The 14,263-nt window shown below is 45.9% G+C and overlaps 1 protein-coding gene across 3 annotated transcripts in view; it reads left to right on the top strand.

Annotated features, from left to right (window-relative positions):
* VPS35L (VPS35 endosomal protein sorting factor like) overlaps positions 1-14,263 on the top strand; it is a 147,605-nt gene that overhangs the window by 14,270 nt on the left and 119,072 nt on the right. For all 3 annotated transcript variants that reach the window (XM_021931799.2, XM_021931798.2, XM_021931797.2), the window contains exons 3-7: positions 87-254; positions 3,502-3,624; positions 5,495-5,519; positions 9,458-9,534; positions 11,934-12,062. In XM_021931799.2, coding sequence (XP_021787491.1) covers positions 87-254; positions 3,502-3,624; positions 5,495-5,519; positions 9,458-9,534; positions 11,934-12,062 — 522 coding nt within the window. The remainder of the gene's footprint in view (positions 1-86; positions 255-3,501; positions 3,625-5,494; positions 5,520-9,457; positions 9,535-11,933; positions 12,063-14,263) is intronic.

The raw sequence follows: 14,263 nt of genomic DNA, 5'->3' as shown, positions 1-14,263 counted from the left end.
CAGAATGGGAGGAAAGTACCCACTGGAGTGTTTCCCTGGGGAGAGTTGTGGGAGCTCCGTTTTACCTCCAGAAATTTTCCTCACAGGTCACAGAATCAAAGACGAAGAAAGTGAACCGGAAAGGAAGCACTTCTTCCACATCCTCCTCTTCCTCCAGCTCCATGGTGGACCCGCTGAGCAGCGTCCTGGATGGGACTGACCCCCTGTCCATGTTTGCAGCCACTGCTGACCCCGTAGCCTTGGCAGCTGCCACGGTAAGCACCCCAGCCATGGTTGTCCAGTGAGGGTCAGTTTTGTGGGTACAGGAATGGGTGGTTTTCTCCTGTCCTGCCCTTTTTTTTTTCTCTAAGAGACAGAGTCTCACTCTGTCACCTGGGCTGGAGTGCAGTGGTGTGATCGTGGCTCACTGTAGCCTCCAACTCTGGGCTCAAGCAATTCTCCCAACTCACCCTCCTGAAAAGCTGGGACTACAGGTACACACTGCTGTGCCTGGTTAATTTTTTATTTTGTTGTAGAGGCGGGGTCTTGCCATGTTGCCCAGGGTGGTCTCATACTCCAAGCCTCAAGCGATCCTCCCACCTGAGCCTCCTAAAGCTTCTTCCCCTTTTTTAAGTTGCACAAATAATGCACACAGTACATTCTGGTTGCAACAGTTCAGGTCATCCAGACGTGAGAGGCTGGTGTAGCTCTGGGAAGTAGGTCTTTTTCTTTCTTCTTTTTTTTTGAAAGCATTTTAAAGTTTATTTTTAGTTTTAAATTTAACTTAATGTTTTTTGAGATAGCCTTGGTGTGTCACCCAACCTAGAGTGCAGTGGTCCGATCTCACTGCAGCCTCCGCCTCTGGGTTCAAGCAATTCTCTCACCTCAGCCTGCCGAGTTGCTGGGACAGGCATGCACCACCACACCTAACTAATTTTTGTGCTTTTTGGTTGGGACGGGGTTTCATCATGTTGGCCAGGCTGGTCTCGAACTCTTGACCTCAGGTGATCCCCCTGCCTCAGCCTCCCGAAGTGCTGGGATTACAGGTGTGAGCCACTGTGCCTGGCTCTTAAAATTTATTTTTAATTTTAATTTTATTCTTCTTATAAATCTTTTTACATAATTACATAAGTATATCACTCATTTTGATGTGAAAAAGTCAGAAGTCATGTAGAACAATCCTTCTCATGCCAATCTCCACCCTGGCGGTCGTGAGAATGGTGGCTGTAATGTGTCTTTTTCCATAGCTTTTCCCTGTATTTTCATAGATACTTCCGACAGCAGTCTCTGGGCATTCCCATGCCTACTCATATATAAATAATTATAGCATCAGCTTACCGCATGGCAGGCATTTTTTCAGAGTGCGTTTCATATTTGGTTCTCTTACTACCTTGTGAGAGGTATTAGAATCCTCATTAAAGAGGCAGCCATGGAGGGATAGAGATATCAATTCACATCCAAGCTGGGATTCAAACCCAGCCAGTCTGACTTCAGAATACATGCTCTCAATCATCATCCAATGCTGTGTTTCATATGTTATTTACCATTGTTACATAAATGGATCTGCAGTTTTGTGACTTGTTTTTTTGGAGATAGTCTTGCTCTGTTGCCCTGGCTGGACTGCAGTGGCATGATCATAGCTTGCTGCAGCCTTAAACTCCTGGGCTCAAACAATCCCCCTGCCTCAACCTCCCGAGCAGCTGGGACTTCAGGTGTGCGCCACTGCGCTCGGCTAATTTTGGATTTCTTGGTAGAGCCAGGGTCTCACTGTATTGCCAAAGCTGGTCTCAAACTCCTGGGCGCAGGCAATCCTCCTGCCTTGGCCTCCCAGAGCACTGGGATTACAGGCCTGAGCCATTGCACCCCACAACTTTTTTTTTTTTTAATTTAATTTTTATTTTTGTTTTTACTTTTTTTTTTCTGAGACGGAGTCTCATTCTGTTGCCCAGGCTGGAGTGCAATGGCGCGATCTTGGCTCATTGCGACCTCTGTCTCCTGGGTTCAAGTGATTCTCCTGCTTCAGCCTCCCTAGTAGCTAGGATTACAGGCATGTGCCACCACACCCGGCTAATTTTTGTATTTTTTGTAGAGACAAGGCTTCGTCACATTGGCCAGGCTGGTCTCGAACTCCTAACCTCAGGTGATCTGCCCGCATTGGCCTCCCAAAGTCCAGGCGTTACAGGTGTGAGCCATGCCGCCCAGCCAACTTTTTTTTTTTTTTTTTGACTTGACCATATGTCTTGGAGAACTATCCATGTTAGTACATTTAGAACAACCTTATTATTTTGACCAGCCTTATTGTATTCTAAAGACTGGCTTTACCTACTTTAATTTGCCATTCCTCTACTGATGTATCCATCAGATAGAGGATATCCCAGATAGTTTCTGGGTTTTGCTGATAGAAACAGCAGTGCACCATGTGTCTCGAACATACACATGCCTTGGTGCATGTCTGCAGGGATTTCTGCAGGGTAGCTTCCTAGGAGTTCTTTGCTCGTTGGCCAGGCGCGGTGGCTCACACCTGTAATCCCAGCACTTTGGGAGGTCAAGGCGGGCGGATCACGAGGTCAGGAGTTCGAGACCAGTCAGACCAATGTGGTGAGACACCATCTCTGCTAAAGATACAAAAATTAGCTGGGCCTGGTGGTGGGCACCTGTAATCCCAGCTACTCAGGAGGCTGAGACAGGAGAATTGCTCGAATCCGGGAAGCGGAGGTTGCAGTGAGCCGGGGATTGCGCTACTGTACTCCAGCCTGGGCGACAGAACGAGACTCCATCTCTTTGCTGGCATAAGGCAATGTGTATTTAAGGTTTTGATGGCTATCACCAAATTGTCCTCCAAAAAGAGTTAACCAGTCTGTATTTCCACCAGTGATGTTGAAGAGGGCCTGTTTCCCTGCATTCTTGCCAGCCTGACATCAGCCAGCATTTTAACTCTTTGACATTCTGATACTTGAAAAAGTGGTCTTTTCCAACTATCCTTTCCTTAATTCTTAATGAGTTTGAGCATTTTTTGATATGTTTATTGTCTATTTGTGATGAAATGGCCTGATTTTTTTTTTTTTTTGTGATGGAGTCTTGCTCTGTCACTCAGACTGGAGTGCAGTGGTGCGATCTTGGCTCACTACAACCTCTGCCTCCCAGGTTCAAGTGATTCTCCTGCCTCAGCCTCCTGAGTAGCTGGGACTATAGGCATGCACCTGGTTGATTTTTGTATTTTTAGTAGAGACGGGGTTTGAAGGGAGGACAGCACGACACTGGGGGAGAAAGGTGTCACTTTGTTGGCTAGGCTGGTGTTAAACCCCTGCCCTCAAGTGATCTGTCCACCTCGGCCTCCCAAAGTGCTGGGATTACAGGCATGAGCCACCATGCCCGGCGCTGTAATTTTTTTTATGATAGTAAACCTTGAGACAGATCTCTTTTATTCCACAGTAAAGGACTATCTGCCTTCTATTTATATATGTATATATTTAAAGAATAAAATGATACTGCTGCTGAAGAGATTTTCTTGCCTTTCTTTAGGACAGCTCCAGAAGGAAACGTGATAGAGATGATAACTCCGTTGTAGGATCGGATTTTGAGCCCTGGGCCAACAAACGGGGAGAAATCCTTGCCCGGTACACCACTACCGAAAAGCTGTCTATTGTGAGTACCAGGAGACCCTCTCCCAGGGTCTGCTCCAGAGTTAGTAGTAATTTCTTTTTGTTATATTGCTTTAACTCTTGGGCTCTGTAAGTTTCACTTATTTATTTATTTTTCTACTTCTCTTAAAAGCTCAAATATAAGGCTTCACGTAGTATGTCAGTGTTGTTGGCATAAAAATGTGCTGACAGGCTTCCCAGAAAAATCTGGTAAGGATCAGGGATGTGGCACAGGTCAGAGAAAGAATTAGAACAGCAGAGTCTTGTCTTTGGGAGGAGGTTTGAATTATGAAGGAAGGAGGTTGGGCATGGTGGCTCACGCCTGTAATCCCAGCACTTTGGGAGGCCAAAGTGGGCAGATCACTTGAGGTCAGGAGTTTGAGACCAGCCTGGCCAACATAGTGAAACCCCGTCTCTACTAAAAATACAAAAATTAGCCGGGCATGGTGGCAGGCACCTGTAATCCTAGCTACTCAAGCGGCTGAGGCATGAGAATTGCTTGAACCTGGGAAATGGAGGTTGCAGTGAGCAAAGATCGCACCACTGCACTCCAGCCTTGGTGACTGTCTCACCAAGAGTGAGACCCTGTCTCAAAAAAAAATGATTAATTAATTAATTTAAAAAATGAATTATGAAGGGAGGACAGCACGACACTGGGGGAGAAAGGTGTCACTCAGTAAGTCCCACATAGCTGGGTTTTCTCCTGGAGCTGGAAGTTTACTGTTTCTCTGGATGGCCATTAGGTGAAATAGTTAGCTTTGGCCTCAAGATGCTTATGAAATTCAAGGCTTACCTTCCACTTGGCAAACTGCTATGGAAGGAAAGACTCAGGAGAGCTGAGACTAACCCAGTCAGGTTAATGCCTGTGTGAGTTAGGACTGGGTTCAGTGCTTAGAACCAAAGCCCCTCCTAACACTATAAACAGGGGTGATCTGTATCCCTCCTTACACTGGAGAGAAGTCTCGAGCACAGGAGTCCAGGACTGGTGTGGCAGCTCCGAGGGCATCAGGGTTCCACTGCGTTCTTTCTTGCTCCTCGACTGCATTGAGTGTTGCCTCACATTCATGTTGGTAGACAGAGGGAGGAAAGGGAAAGAAAGATGCACCCCCTCCCATTTAGGAAGATTTCTTGGGGTCCCCCAACACTTTCAGTTACATTTGTCTTGAAGGTGTGGTCATGGGCCATTCATAATTGCAGGGAGGCTAAGAAATGTAGCAGCGTGTCCATCTGCAAATGGGACTGTGCCCTGGAGGAAGTAGTGAACTCAGCAGGCCACGGGGAACGCTTGGCCACAACGCCTCTTCTTTTTTTCCTCCCAGGGTGTGCACTCATTGAACAGAATGACAGGCAGAATTGCTGGACTATTTAAATCGAGTCTTTTTTTTTTTTTTTTAAACTGTACAGAGTTAACTTAGAGCAGTGATTCTCAACCAGGAGTAATTTTTACCCCTGGGTGGTCCTTTGGCAATATCTAGAGACATTTTTGACTGTCACGGTTCTGGAGGTGGTACTGACATTTATTGGGTGGAGGCCAGAGATGCAACTAAATATCCAAGGGTGCACAGAATAATCTCCCACAAAAAGTTATCTGGCCTCAAATGGCAGTAGTGTAGAGGGTGATAAACCCTGATTCAGAGTAGGTTAAAAATACTTCTATTATGTGACTCTGCTGGCATATCAAAAATTTTAGTATTTGCTGACTTTGAGAACCCTGACTTGAGTAGAAATTTGAATCTTCAGTGGTTTTTAGTGACTGTATTTTCCTTCTTTGAATATATATTTCTTTCTCTTGGGTATGTAAATGGCTTTGTTGGAAAACAATGAACATACTGCCTTAGAATTTTAAAATATTAATGAATGTTATGTCTCTGCAGAATCTGTTTATGGGATCTGAAAAAGGTAAGATGAGTTTGTTGTTGTTTTGATGGGAAAATTCTGCCGTTACTTTTAATATCATTTTACAAAGGAAAAAAGTTTATGTGATATGATTCTGATGGAGCTATTGCTTAGATTGTGGATAGACATAGAACTAAAATACATATTTAGAGCATGAATTTAAAAAATATCAAACCTCAGCACTTTGGGAGGCCAAGGTGGGTGGATCACCTGAGGTCAGGAGTTCGGTACCAGCCTGGCCAACATGGTGAAATCCCTTCTCTACTAAAAATACAAAAATTTGCTGGGTGTGGTGGCGCATGCCTGTAACTCCAGCTACTCAGGAGGCTGAAGCAGGAGAATCACTTGAACTTGGGAGGCGGAGGTTGCAGTGAGCCAAGGTCGCACCATTGCACTCCAGCCTGGGTGACAGGAGCGAAATTCTGTCTAAAAAAATAATAATAATACGGCCAGGCACGGTGGCTCACCCCTGTAATCCCAGCACTTTCGGAGGCCAAGGCAGGCAGATCGCCTGATGTCAGGAGTTTGAGACCAGCCCGGCCCACGTGGTGAAACCCCGTTTCTACTAAAAATACAAAAATTTGCTGGGCGTGGTGGCACATGCCTATAATCCCAGCTACTGAGGAGGCTGAGGCAGGAGAATCTCTTGAACCTGGGAGGTAGACATTGCAGTGAGCCGAGATTGCACTCCAACCTGGGCGACAAGAGTGAAATTCTGTATTAAAAACAAAAGTACGGCTTGGTGCGGTGGCTCATGCCTGTAATACCAGCACTTTGGGAGGCCAAGGCAGGCAGATCACTTGAGGTCAGGAGTTCAAGACCAGCCTGGCCAACATGGTGAAACTCCGTCTCTACTAAAAATTAAAAAAAAAGAAAAAAAAAAAAAATTAGCCAGGCATGGTGACAGACGTCTGTAGTCCCAGCTACTCGGGAGGCTGAGGCAGGAAAATCGCTTGAACCTGAGAGGCGGAGGTTGCAGTGAGCTGAGATCACGCCATTGCATTCCATTCTGGGTGACAGAGCGAGACTCCGTCTCAAAAAAAAAAAAAAAAACCAAAGAGGTTACTAGGAGTAAAACATAAGCTTACTGTTTAAAATGACAGAGGAAATAGTCTCCCCCTCGTTGTGCCTCCCTCACCAACTGGGGGATTGCTTAAGAGAGCCTTTCCCTTGCCTTAAGTCTTTTCCCTTGTGCCGTAAGATATGTTGGTGAGGGGGCCACATGCTCAGTCTTATAGGCCACTGGTCGCTGAATGCAGTTCTCAGCTTCCTCTCCTAAGACACACAGTCAGAAGCTGTGGACCTGGGTATCTCAAACTGCCATGTAGCAGGATTGCCTGAGGAACTTTTCTATGAATATAGATGTCTGGCCCCGACTTGCTCAATTAATCTTGTAGGATGGGACCCCAGAATTCCTATTTTGATGCTCCGAGGTGATTCTGGAGCAACTGACAGATCATGTTCTACTGGGTGCAGATGAGCACAACCGTGGTTCATTGCAGGTCTCTGATATGGCAGCTGCCACTCTTCCCACGGCTCTGCTGGATGAGACAGCACGTTAGAAATAAAGAGACTGGGAGCAGCTTTGTTATGCACAGAATTTTTTTTTTTTTGATATGGAATCTTGCTCTGTCACCCATGGTGCAGTGCAACCTCCGCCTCCTGCGTTCAAGCAATTCTCCCATCTCAGCCTTCCGAGTCACTGGGCCTGTAGGTGTGCACCACCAAGTCCAGCTAATTTTTGTATTTTTAGTAGAGACGGGGTTTCACCATGTTGGCCAGCCTGGTCTCAAACTCTTGACCTCAAGTGGTCCACCCGCCTCGGCCTCCCAAAGTGCTGGGATTACAGGTGTGAGCTACCACGCCCAGCTTGTTATGGACAGAATTTTGATCCCAGACCATAAAAGGTAAATCATACCAGCCTGTACCTACCAGTTTGTAAAGATCAAATAGAGTGGTGATACCAAGTGTCTTAGTCTGTTTAGTGGTACTGTAAAGGAGTACCAGAGGCTGGCTAATTTATAAGGAAGAGAGCTTTACTTGGCTTATGGTTCCACAGGCTATATTAGAAGCATGGTGCCAGCATCTGCTGTTGGTGAGGGCCTCAGGCTGCTTCCACTCATGGTGAAAGCAAATGAGAGCCGGTGTGTGCAGAGATTGCATGGCAAGAGAAGGCAGGAGAGAGAGGGAGAAGATGCCAGGCTTTTTTCGACAGCCGATTCTCATGGGAACTAAGAATAAGAACTCACTCATTACTGCAAGGATGGCACCAAGCCATTCATGAGGGATCCTCCCCTACAACCCAGACACCTCCCACCAGGCCCCACCTCCAACACTGGGGATCACATTTCAACATGAGACTTGGTATGAATATAGAGCAATAGAAACTCTCATATGCTGCTGGTGGGAATGTGAAATGGCACAACCACCTTGCAGAATACTTTTTCATTTTTTATTTAATTTGAAGACAGGTGCCAATGGTCCGGTTGTTTGTGCCCAACCATACTCCCCTGCCCCAATTCGTATGTTGAAATCCTAACCCTAAGATGATGGTATTAGGAGATGGGCCCTTTTCAGAGGTGATTAGGTAATGAGGGTGGAACCCTCATGAATGGGATTAGTGCCCTATAAAAGAGGCCCAAGGGCGCTCCCTCACCCCTTCCACCAAGTGAAAACACAGCAAGAAGGCATCATCTATGAACCGAACCGGAAAGCAGGCCGTCCCCAGACACCTAATCTGCTGGGACCTTGATCTTGGACCACCCAGCCTTTAGGACTGCGAGAAATACATTGCTCTTATTTGTAAGCCACCCACTTGCTGGTATTTTGTTACAGTAGCTGAAAGGGTTTAAGACAGTGGGCCAACCCTTTGATCCAGCATTCCACTACTGGGGTATCCCCAGATCAGGGGTTGGTAGACTGCATGCTGCAGGCCAAGTCTGGTCCACTGCCTGTTTGTTAAGTACAGTTTTACTGGAACACAGCCCTATCAATTTGTTTACGTATTATCTATGCCTGCTCTTGTGCTACAGCAGTAGAGTTGAGTAGTTGGAGCAGACACTTTGTGACTCTCAAAACCTAAAACATTTGTCAGGCTTACAAAAAGAGTTCTGCAGCTTGACCCTGAGTCCACATTTCTTTTTTTTTTTTTTCTCTTTCTTTCTTTTTTTTTTTTGAGATGGAGGTTACAGTGAGCCAAGGTCGCGCCACCGCACTCCAGCCTGGGCGACAGAGTAAGACCCTGTCTCAAAAAAAAAAAAAAAAAAAAAGTACTAGAGCAGAGGCCCCTTTAAGATGGGAGATGGGGAAGGATTCTGAAATAGACAGCCACAGAGGGCAGCAGTCAGCTAGATGCATTGCCCTGCCTTGTGGCTGGCCTGTGGCCTGGGGGCCTTTCCTTCATCCCTCCAGCAGTCCCTGCTGATGGCGAAATTGTGCTGACAGATGCAGGAAGGAGGCACAGCTAGTCCTGTTTGCTCGAAGAGACGGCTTTGAAGCCCTAGTGTTTCCACCCTGGGTAGACAGTGAGATGGTTGTTTTGTTAGCAGAAGAGCACAATTCTACGCTGTGAGTAAGAGCCTAAGAGGGCCTTTTGTTCATAGAAAACAATGAAATGACGGATTTTTGGCATCCTTATCTGGACCGCCTTTCTTTAGGAATAAACAGATGATACAGAGCAAAGTTTGTAAATCTCAAATGCAGCAGTTAACCGCTTCGAGGCTGGCCCACTGGGCTCCCAGGGGCAGCTTCTAAGTGGGAAAAGTTTAGATGGAACTCTGGTTACATAAGGAAGTTGCTTTGAAAATCTGGGATAGTTTTCTGTAATGGAATCGTTCCCCAGAGTCTGTATTCACGATGAAGTGTAGAGTGAAAGATGCCTCCCCTGGGGGTACTGGTGCAGGAGAAAAGGCACCTGTGTGACGTAAATTCATTCTGTTTAGGCAAAGCCGGGACTGCCACACTGGCAATGTCAGAGAAGGTTCGGACCCGGCTGGAGGAGCTGGATGACTTTGAGGAGGTGAGCAAGTCATCTGTGGGGTGCAGGGAGTGCGAGAGCTTTTCCTTCCTCCTGCCAAGTGAGATCAACCTCGGTGGCTGCTCTTTGATTAATTCCCGGGCTACACATTGTGCTTATTCCCCCCAAGGCAATGACTCCATCCAGGGAAGGATGCCAGCGTGCAGTTGGCTGAGCTCACGGGAAGCCTGACTGGGGCTGCTTTTCTAGAGGCCTCTTTTCTCATCGTGATGCCTGAGCAAGGCTGGGTCCCCTAGCGACAGTGTCTTATGGTAAAAACCAGCTGCAAGGCTGGGCACGGTGGCTCATGCCTATAATCCCACCACTTTGGGAGGCTGAGGCGGGAGGATCAAGGGAGGTCAGGAGTTCGAGACCAGCCTGGCCAACCTGGTGAAACCCCGACTCTACTAAAAATATAAAAATCAGCTGAGCATGGTGGTGGCTGCTTGTAATCCCAGCTACTCGGGAGGATGAGGCAGGAGAATTGCTTAAACCTGGGAGGCGGAGGTTGCGGTGAGCTGAGATCACGCCACTGCATTCCAGCCTGGGCAAAAGAGCGAGACTTTGTCTAAAAAAAAAAAAAAACCCAACTGCAGTCACCTCCCTGAGAAGTAGCCTTATGGAGTACAAAGACTTTGCTTTGCAACTGACGCTGCTTGGACTGGCTGGATATGGCCCACAGGAATCTTTTAATTGGCCTACACATACTTTGAAAAAAAAGTGAGTCTTTTGCCAACACTTAAACATTCATAAATGTAACCAACAAATACAGAATTTCTTGAAAAAACAATCTTGACTGGGCACGGTGGCTCACGCCTGTAATCCCAGCACTTTAGGAGACTGAGACAGGATCTCCTGAGGTCCGGAGTTCGAGACCAGCCTGGCCAACATGGTGAAACCCCATCGCTACTAAAAATGGAAAAATTAGCTGGGCACGGTGGTAGGTGCCTGTAATCCCAGCTACTCGGGAGGCTGAAGTAGGAGAATTGCTTGAACCCAAGAGATGGAGGTTGCAGGTTGCTCTGTCACCCAGGCTGGAGTGCAGTGGTGTGATCTCAGCTCACTGCAATCTCTGCCTCCTAGGTTAAACCAATTCTCCTGCCTCAACCTCCTGAGTAACTGGGATTACAGGCACGCACCACCGTGCCCAGCTACTTTTTGTATTTTTAGGTGAGAAAGGGTTCCACGATGTTGGCCAGGCTGATCTCGAACTCCTGACCTCAAGTGATCCACCCACCTCGGCCTCCCAATGTACTGGGATTACAGACATGAGCCACCATGCCCAGCCAACTCTTATTTCTTTAATAAAGAGTTTTTCATTTTGAATTGTAGGAAAGGTACATATAAACATTTGGTTCCAGGTCTCATCATATGTGTTCACATGACCTTTACTCCTGTGAGTTGTGTGAAGAGCCTCTTAACAACAGCCCAGGGCTAAGGAGCATCTGCTGTGCACCAGGGACCGTGCCAAGTCTTTACCTACATGGCCATTTCATCCCCGTGACAATCCCTTGCTCAGCTGCCAAGGGTTTTTGCTGTGGTTGTCTTTCTGTCCTGATTACTCTCTCCTTGGTCTAATTAACACCCCCACACTCTTCTGTACCTGTACTCCCCTTAGAGTTTGTCTCAAGTATCACTTCTCCAGGAAACCATTCCTGATCCCCCCATCACAGTTTACAGTCCATTTCTTTGTTACCATATTTCTCCCAGTCTGAGATGTACCATTGCTCTCACATTTGACTATCTCTGAAATTGGGGTATATGTTTCTCAGTTGGTTCCCATCAGTGATCAGCATATTTTTCTTCCTTAGTAGCCCATGAAACAGTTGAGCTTTTTTCCATGGGCACCTCAGATCCAGTATATGTGTCCCCATAGAATTGTGTTTTCTCCTGAGCATTTATCTCAGTTTGAGTTAATATCCATCTGTCTTCAGTATCTTAAGCTCCATTAGTGCTGAAATACCCTGTCATGTCTTATTGCTTGGGAATCTTGAGCAAAAATGTCTTTGTTTCTCGAGCATCTAGTCCTGTGTCCTGCACACAGGAGACCCACAGTTGGTTGAATGAGGTAAGTCTTGTTACCTCAATTTACAGATGAGGCTCTGAGAGGAAAGTAGCTCACCCAGGGTCACACAGCTACTCGGTGACTGAGCTGGGAGGTGGCTTAGGTCTGACTTGCTTCCAAGGCCAGCCTGTCAACCCACAGCACTCTGTCCATCTTTGTCAGAAAACTCAAAAGAACCTCTTTGATTGCAAATCGCAAGGCAAAGCTGTCAATCCTTGTGGGGATATGAGGAAAATTTAGAGACCAAAACTCAGCCAATACCTGGTATTCTTTATAAGGGTGGTAGTCGAGCAATATTTTTCCTGCTGTGCCTTCACCTTCTGCCTTTTCCCCACAGGGTTCCCAAAAGGAGCTGTTGAACTTGACTCAGCAGGATTACGTGAACCGCATAGAGGAGCTCAACCAGTCGCTGAAGGACGCCTGGGCCTCAGACCAGAAAGTGAAGGCTCTAAAAATAGTCATCCAGGTTAGATCTAGTGATCCTCCTGCCCCCACCCAGAATTTCCTATGTAAAATTCCACTGTGGAGACTTAGAGTTTTCAGGGGCCTGCCTGCAGGGTTTTACCCTTGTTTTTTCATCCCTTTCCTTTTCATATACTTCCTGTGAAAAGCCATGATTATGAATCCGTGTTTTTTTGAGATGGCTAATCTCAGGGTCACCATGTGCAGCTGCACAGGTTGTGCACTGCACAACTCCAGGAAGCACTCTTCACTCTAGGTTACAGAATTGATGATACCCCATGTGTTGTGTAGTACATTAACCATGGTGCAACCCCTGACACATTTATGATTTGTACACACTAAAGATTGGGCAGCTTTCTGTTGGGATTCCTTGACTGCATTGGCTTGGTGTCTTTGGAATTAATGACGTGTGTCCCTAATAAATGAATATTTCAGACATATTACGCATGCTTATGTGACAAGGAGAAGAAGTTTACAGCATTGGGAGAGGTACATACATTGAATCTTCTTTGCTGATGAGTTGTTAAGCCAGTGACAATTCTTGAACCACAAGAACAAGTACTATGTGGAAAACAGCTTATATTTCTTGGTCCTGAAGGTCCGGCTATCTCAGCAAAATGTGCTCAGAAGCACGTTTGGAAAGGAATAATTCATTAAATTATCATTTTCAGAGCAGAGTCAACAAAGGATTTCTGAACTGCCATTTTAGTTCAAAAGGACAGATCCCATTCTCATTCCATGTTATGATAATGTGACATTTGTTTTCTCACCTGTTCTTTTGAAAGACAAGAGAGTCCAGGAGTCTTCACACTGGACACTTGAAGTCTTTTAAGATGACTCCTTGTATAGTAGGGGTGATTTCTTTGGTGTTTCGTGATGGGAGGCAAACCCACGCCCGTTCTCTTCAATCACTGTTGTTAGTTTACAGAGTAAATAGTCCCGAAGGCCAGGCCTCTCATCCTGGGAGCCCGTGGAGAGGGTTGCTTGCTGAGTGTCTCGAGTGAGAAACCATCTGAACTAGCAATTGCTTCTTCACAATATTTGCATTGGCAGCATCTCTCCATAGATTATTGTAGTTTAGAACCATGTCTTCTAAGAGGTTTACATCTGGGGGAGATTTGATTCATGTCTTCACAAACAAAATAATCATAAGTGTGCTTCATCAACTCCACATCTGGCTAATAGTAACGATTCTACAATACATTAAGGACTGCCTTCTTTATCCAAAACACAGAGTCAAGGCCGGGCGCCGTGACTCACATCTGTAATCCCAGCATGTTGGGAGGCTGAGGTGGGTGGACCACTTGAGCCCAGGAGTTTGAGACCAGCCTGGCCAACATGGTGAAACCCGTCTCTACTAAAAATACAAAAATTAGCCAGGCTAATTTGCTGTACAGTAAAGTTGTTCTGTGTGTGTGTGGGAGGGGTACCTGGTGGCTGCTTTACTAAGGCATATTTTACATATCATAAAGTCCACCCATTGTAAGTATATAATTCAGTGATTTTTTTACTAAACGTATAGAGTTGTGCAACTATCACACAATCTAGTTTTAAAACATTTTTATACCTCCCCAGATTCCCCCAAGCCTGTTTGTAATCAAATCCCACTGCCATACCCTACCCCAGAAAACTACAAGTCTGTTTTCTGGTTCTGTAAATCTGCCTTTCCTGGACATTTCATATACATGGGATTATTCGTAGATGATCTTTTGGATCTGGCTTCTCTCATGTAGTATAATGTGCCTTTTTAATTGATATGTAATAATTCTACATATTTATGGGGTACAAAGTGATATTTTGATACATGTATCCCGTGTGTAATGATCAAATCCAAGTAATTTAGCATATTCATCACCTCAAACGTCTCTAATTTCTTTGTGTTGGGAACATTCAAAATCTTCTCCTCTAGCTATTTGAAAATACACAATAAGCTGGGCCTGGTGGGACACATCTGTAATCCCAGTTACTTGGGAGGCTGAGGCACGAGAATTGCTTGAAAGTGGGAGGTGGAGGTTGCAGTGAGCCGAGATCGCACCCCTGCACTCCAGCCTGGGTGACAGAGTGAGATTGTCTCAAAAAAAAGAAAATAACGCAATACATTTTGAACTATAGCCACTCTAGGTGCTATTGAACACTAGAACTTATTCCTCCTATGTAGCTGTAATTTTGTACCCATTAACCAACCTCTTTGTTCTCCCTTTGCCC

This window comes from Papio anubis, chromosome 18 (genome assembly GCF_008728515.1).
Source record: "Papio anubis isolate 15944 chromosome 18, Panubis1.0, whole genome shotgun sequence".
Classification (NCBI taxonomy): Eukaryota; Metazoa; Chordata; class Mammalia; order Primates; family Cercopithecidae; genus Papio; species Papio anubis.
This window is presented reverse-complemented; position numbering and strand designations above follow the sequence as displayed.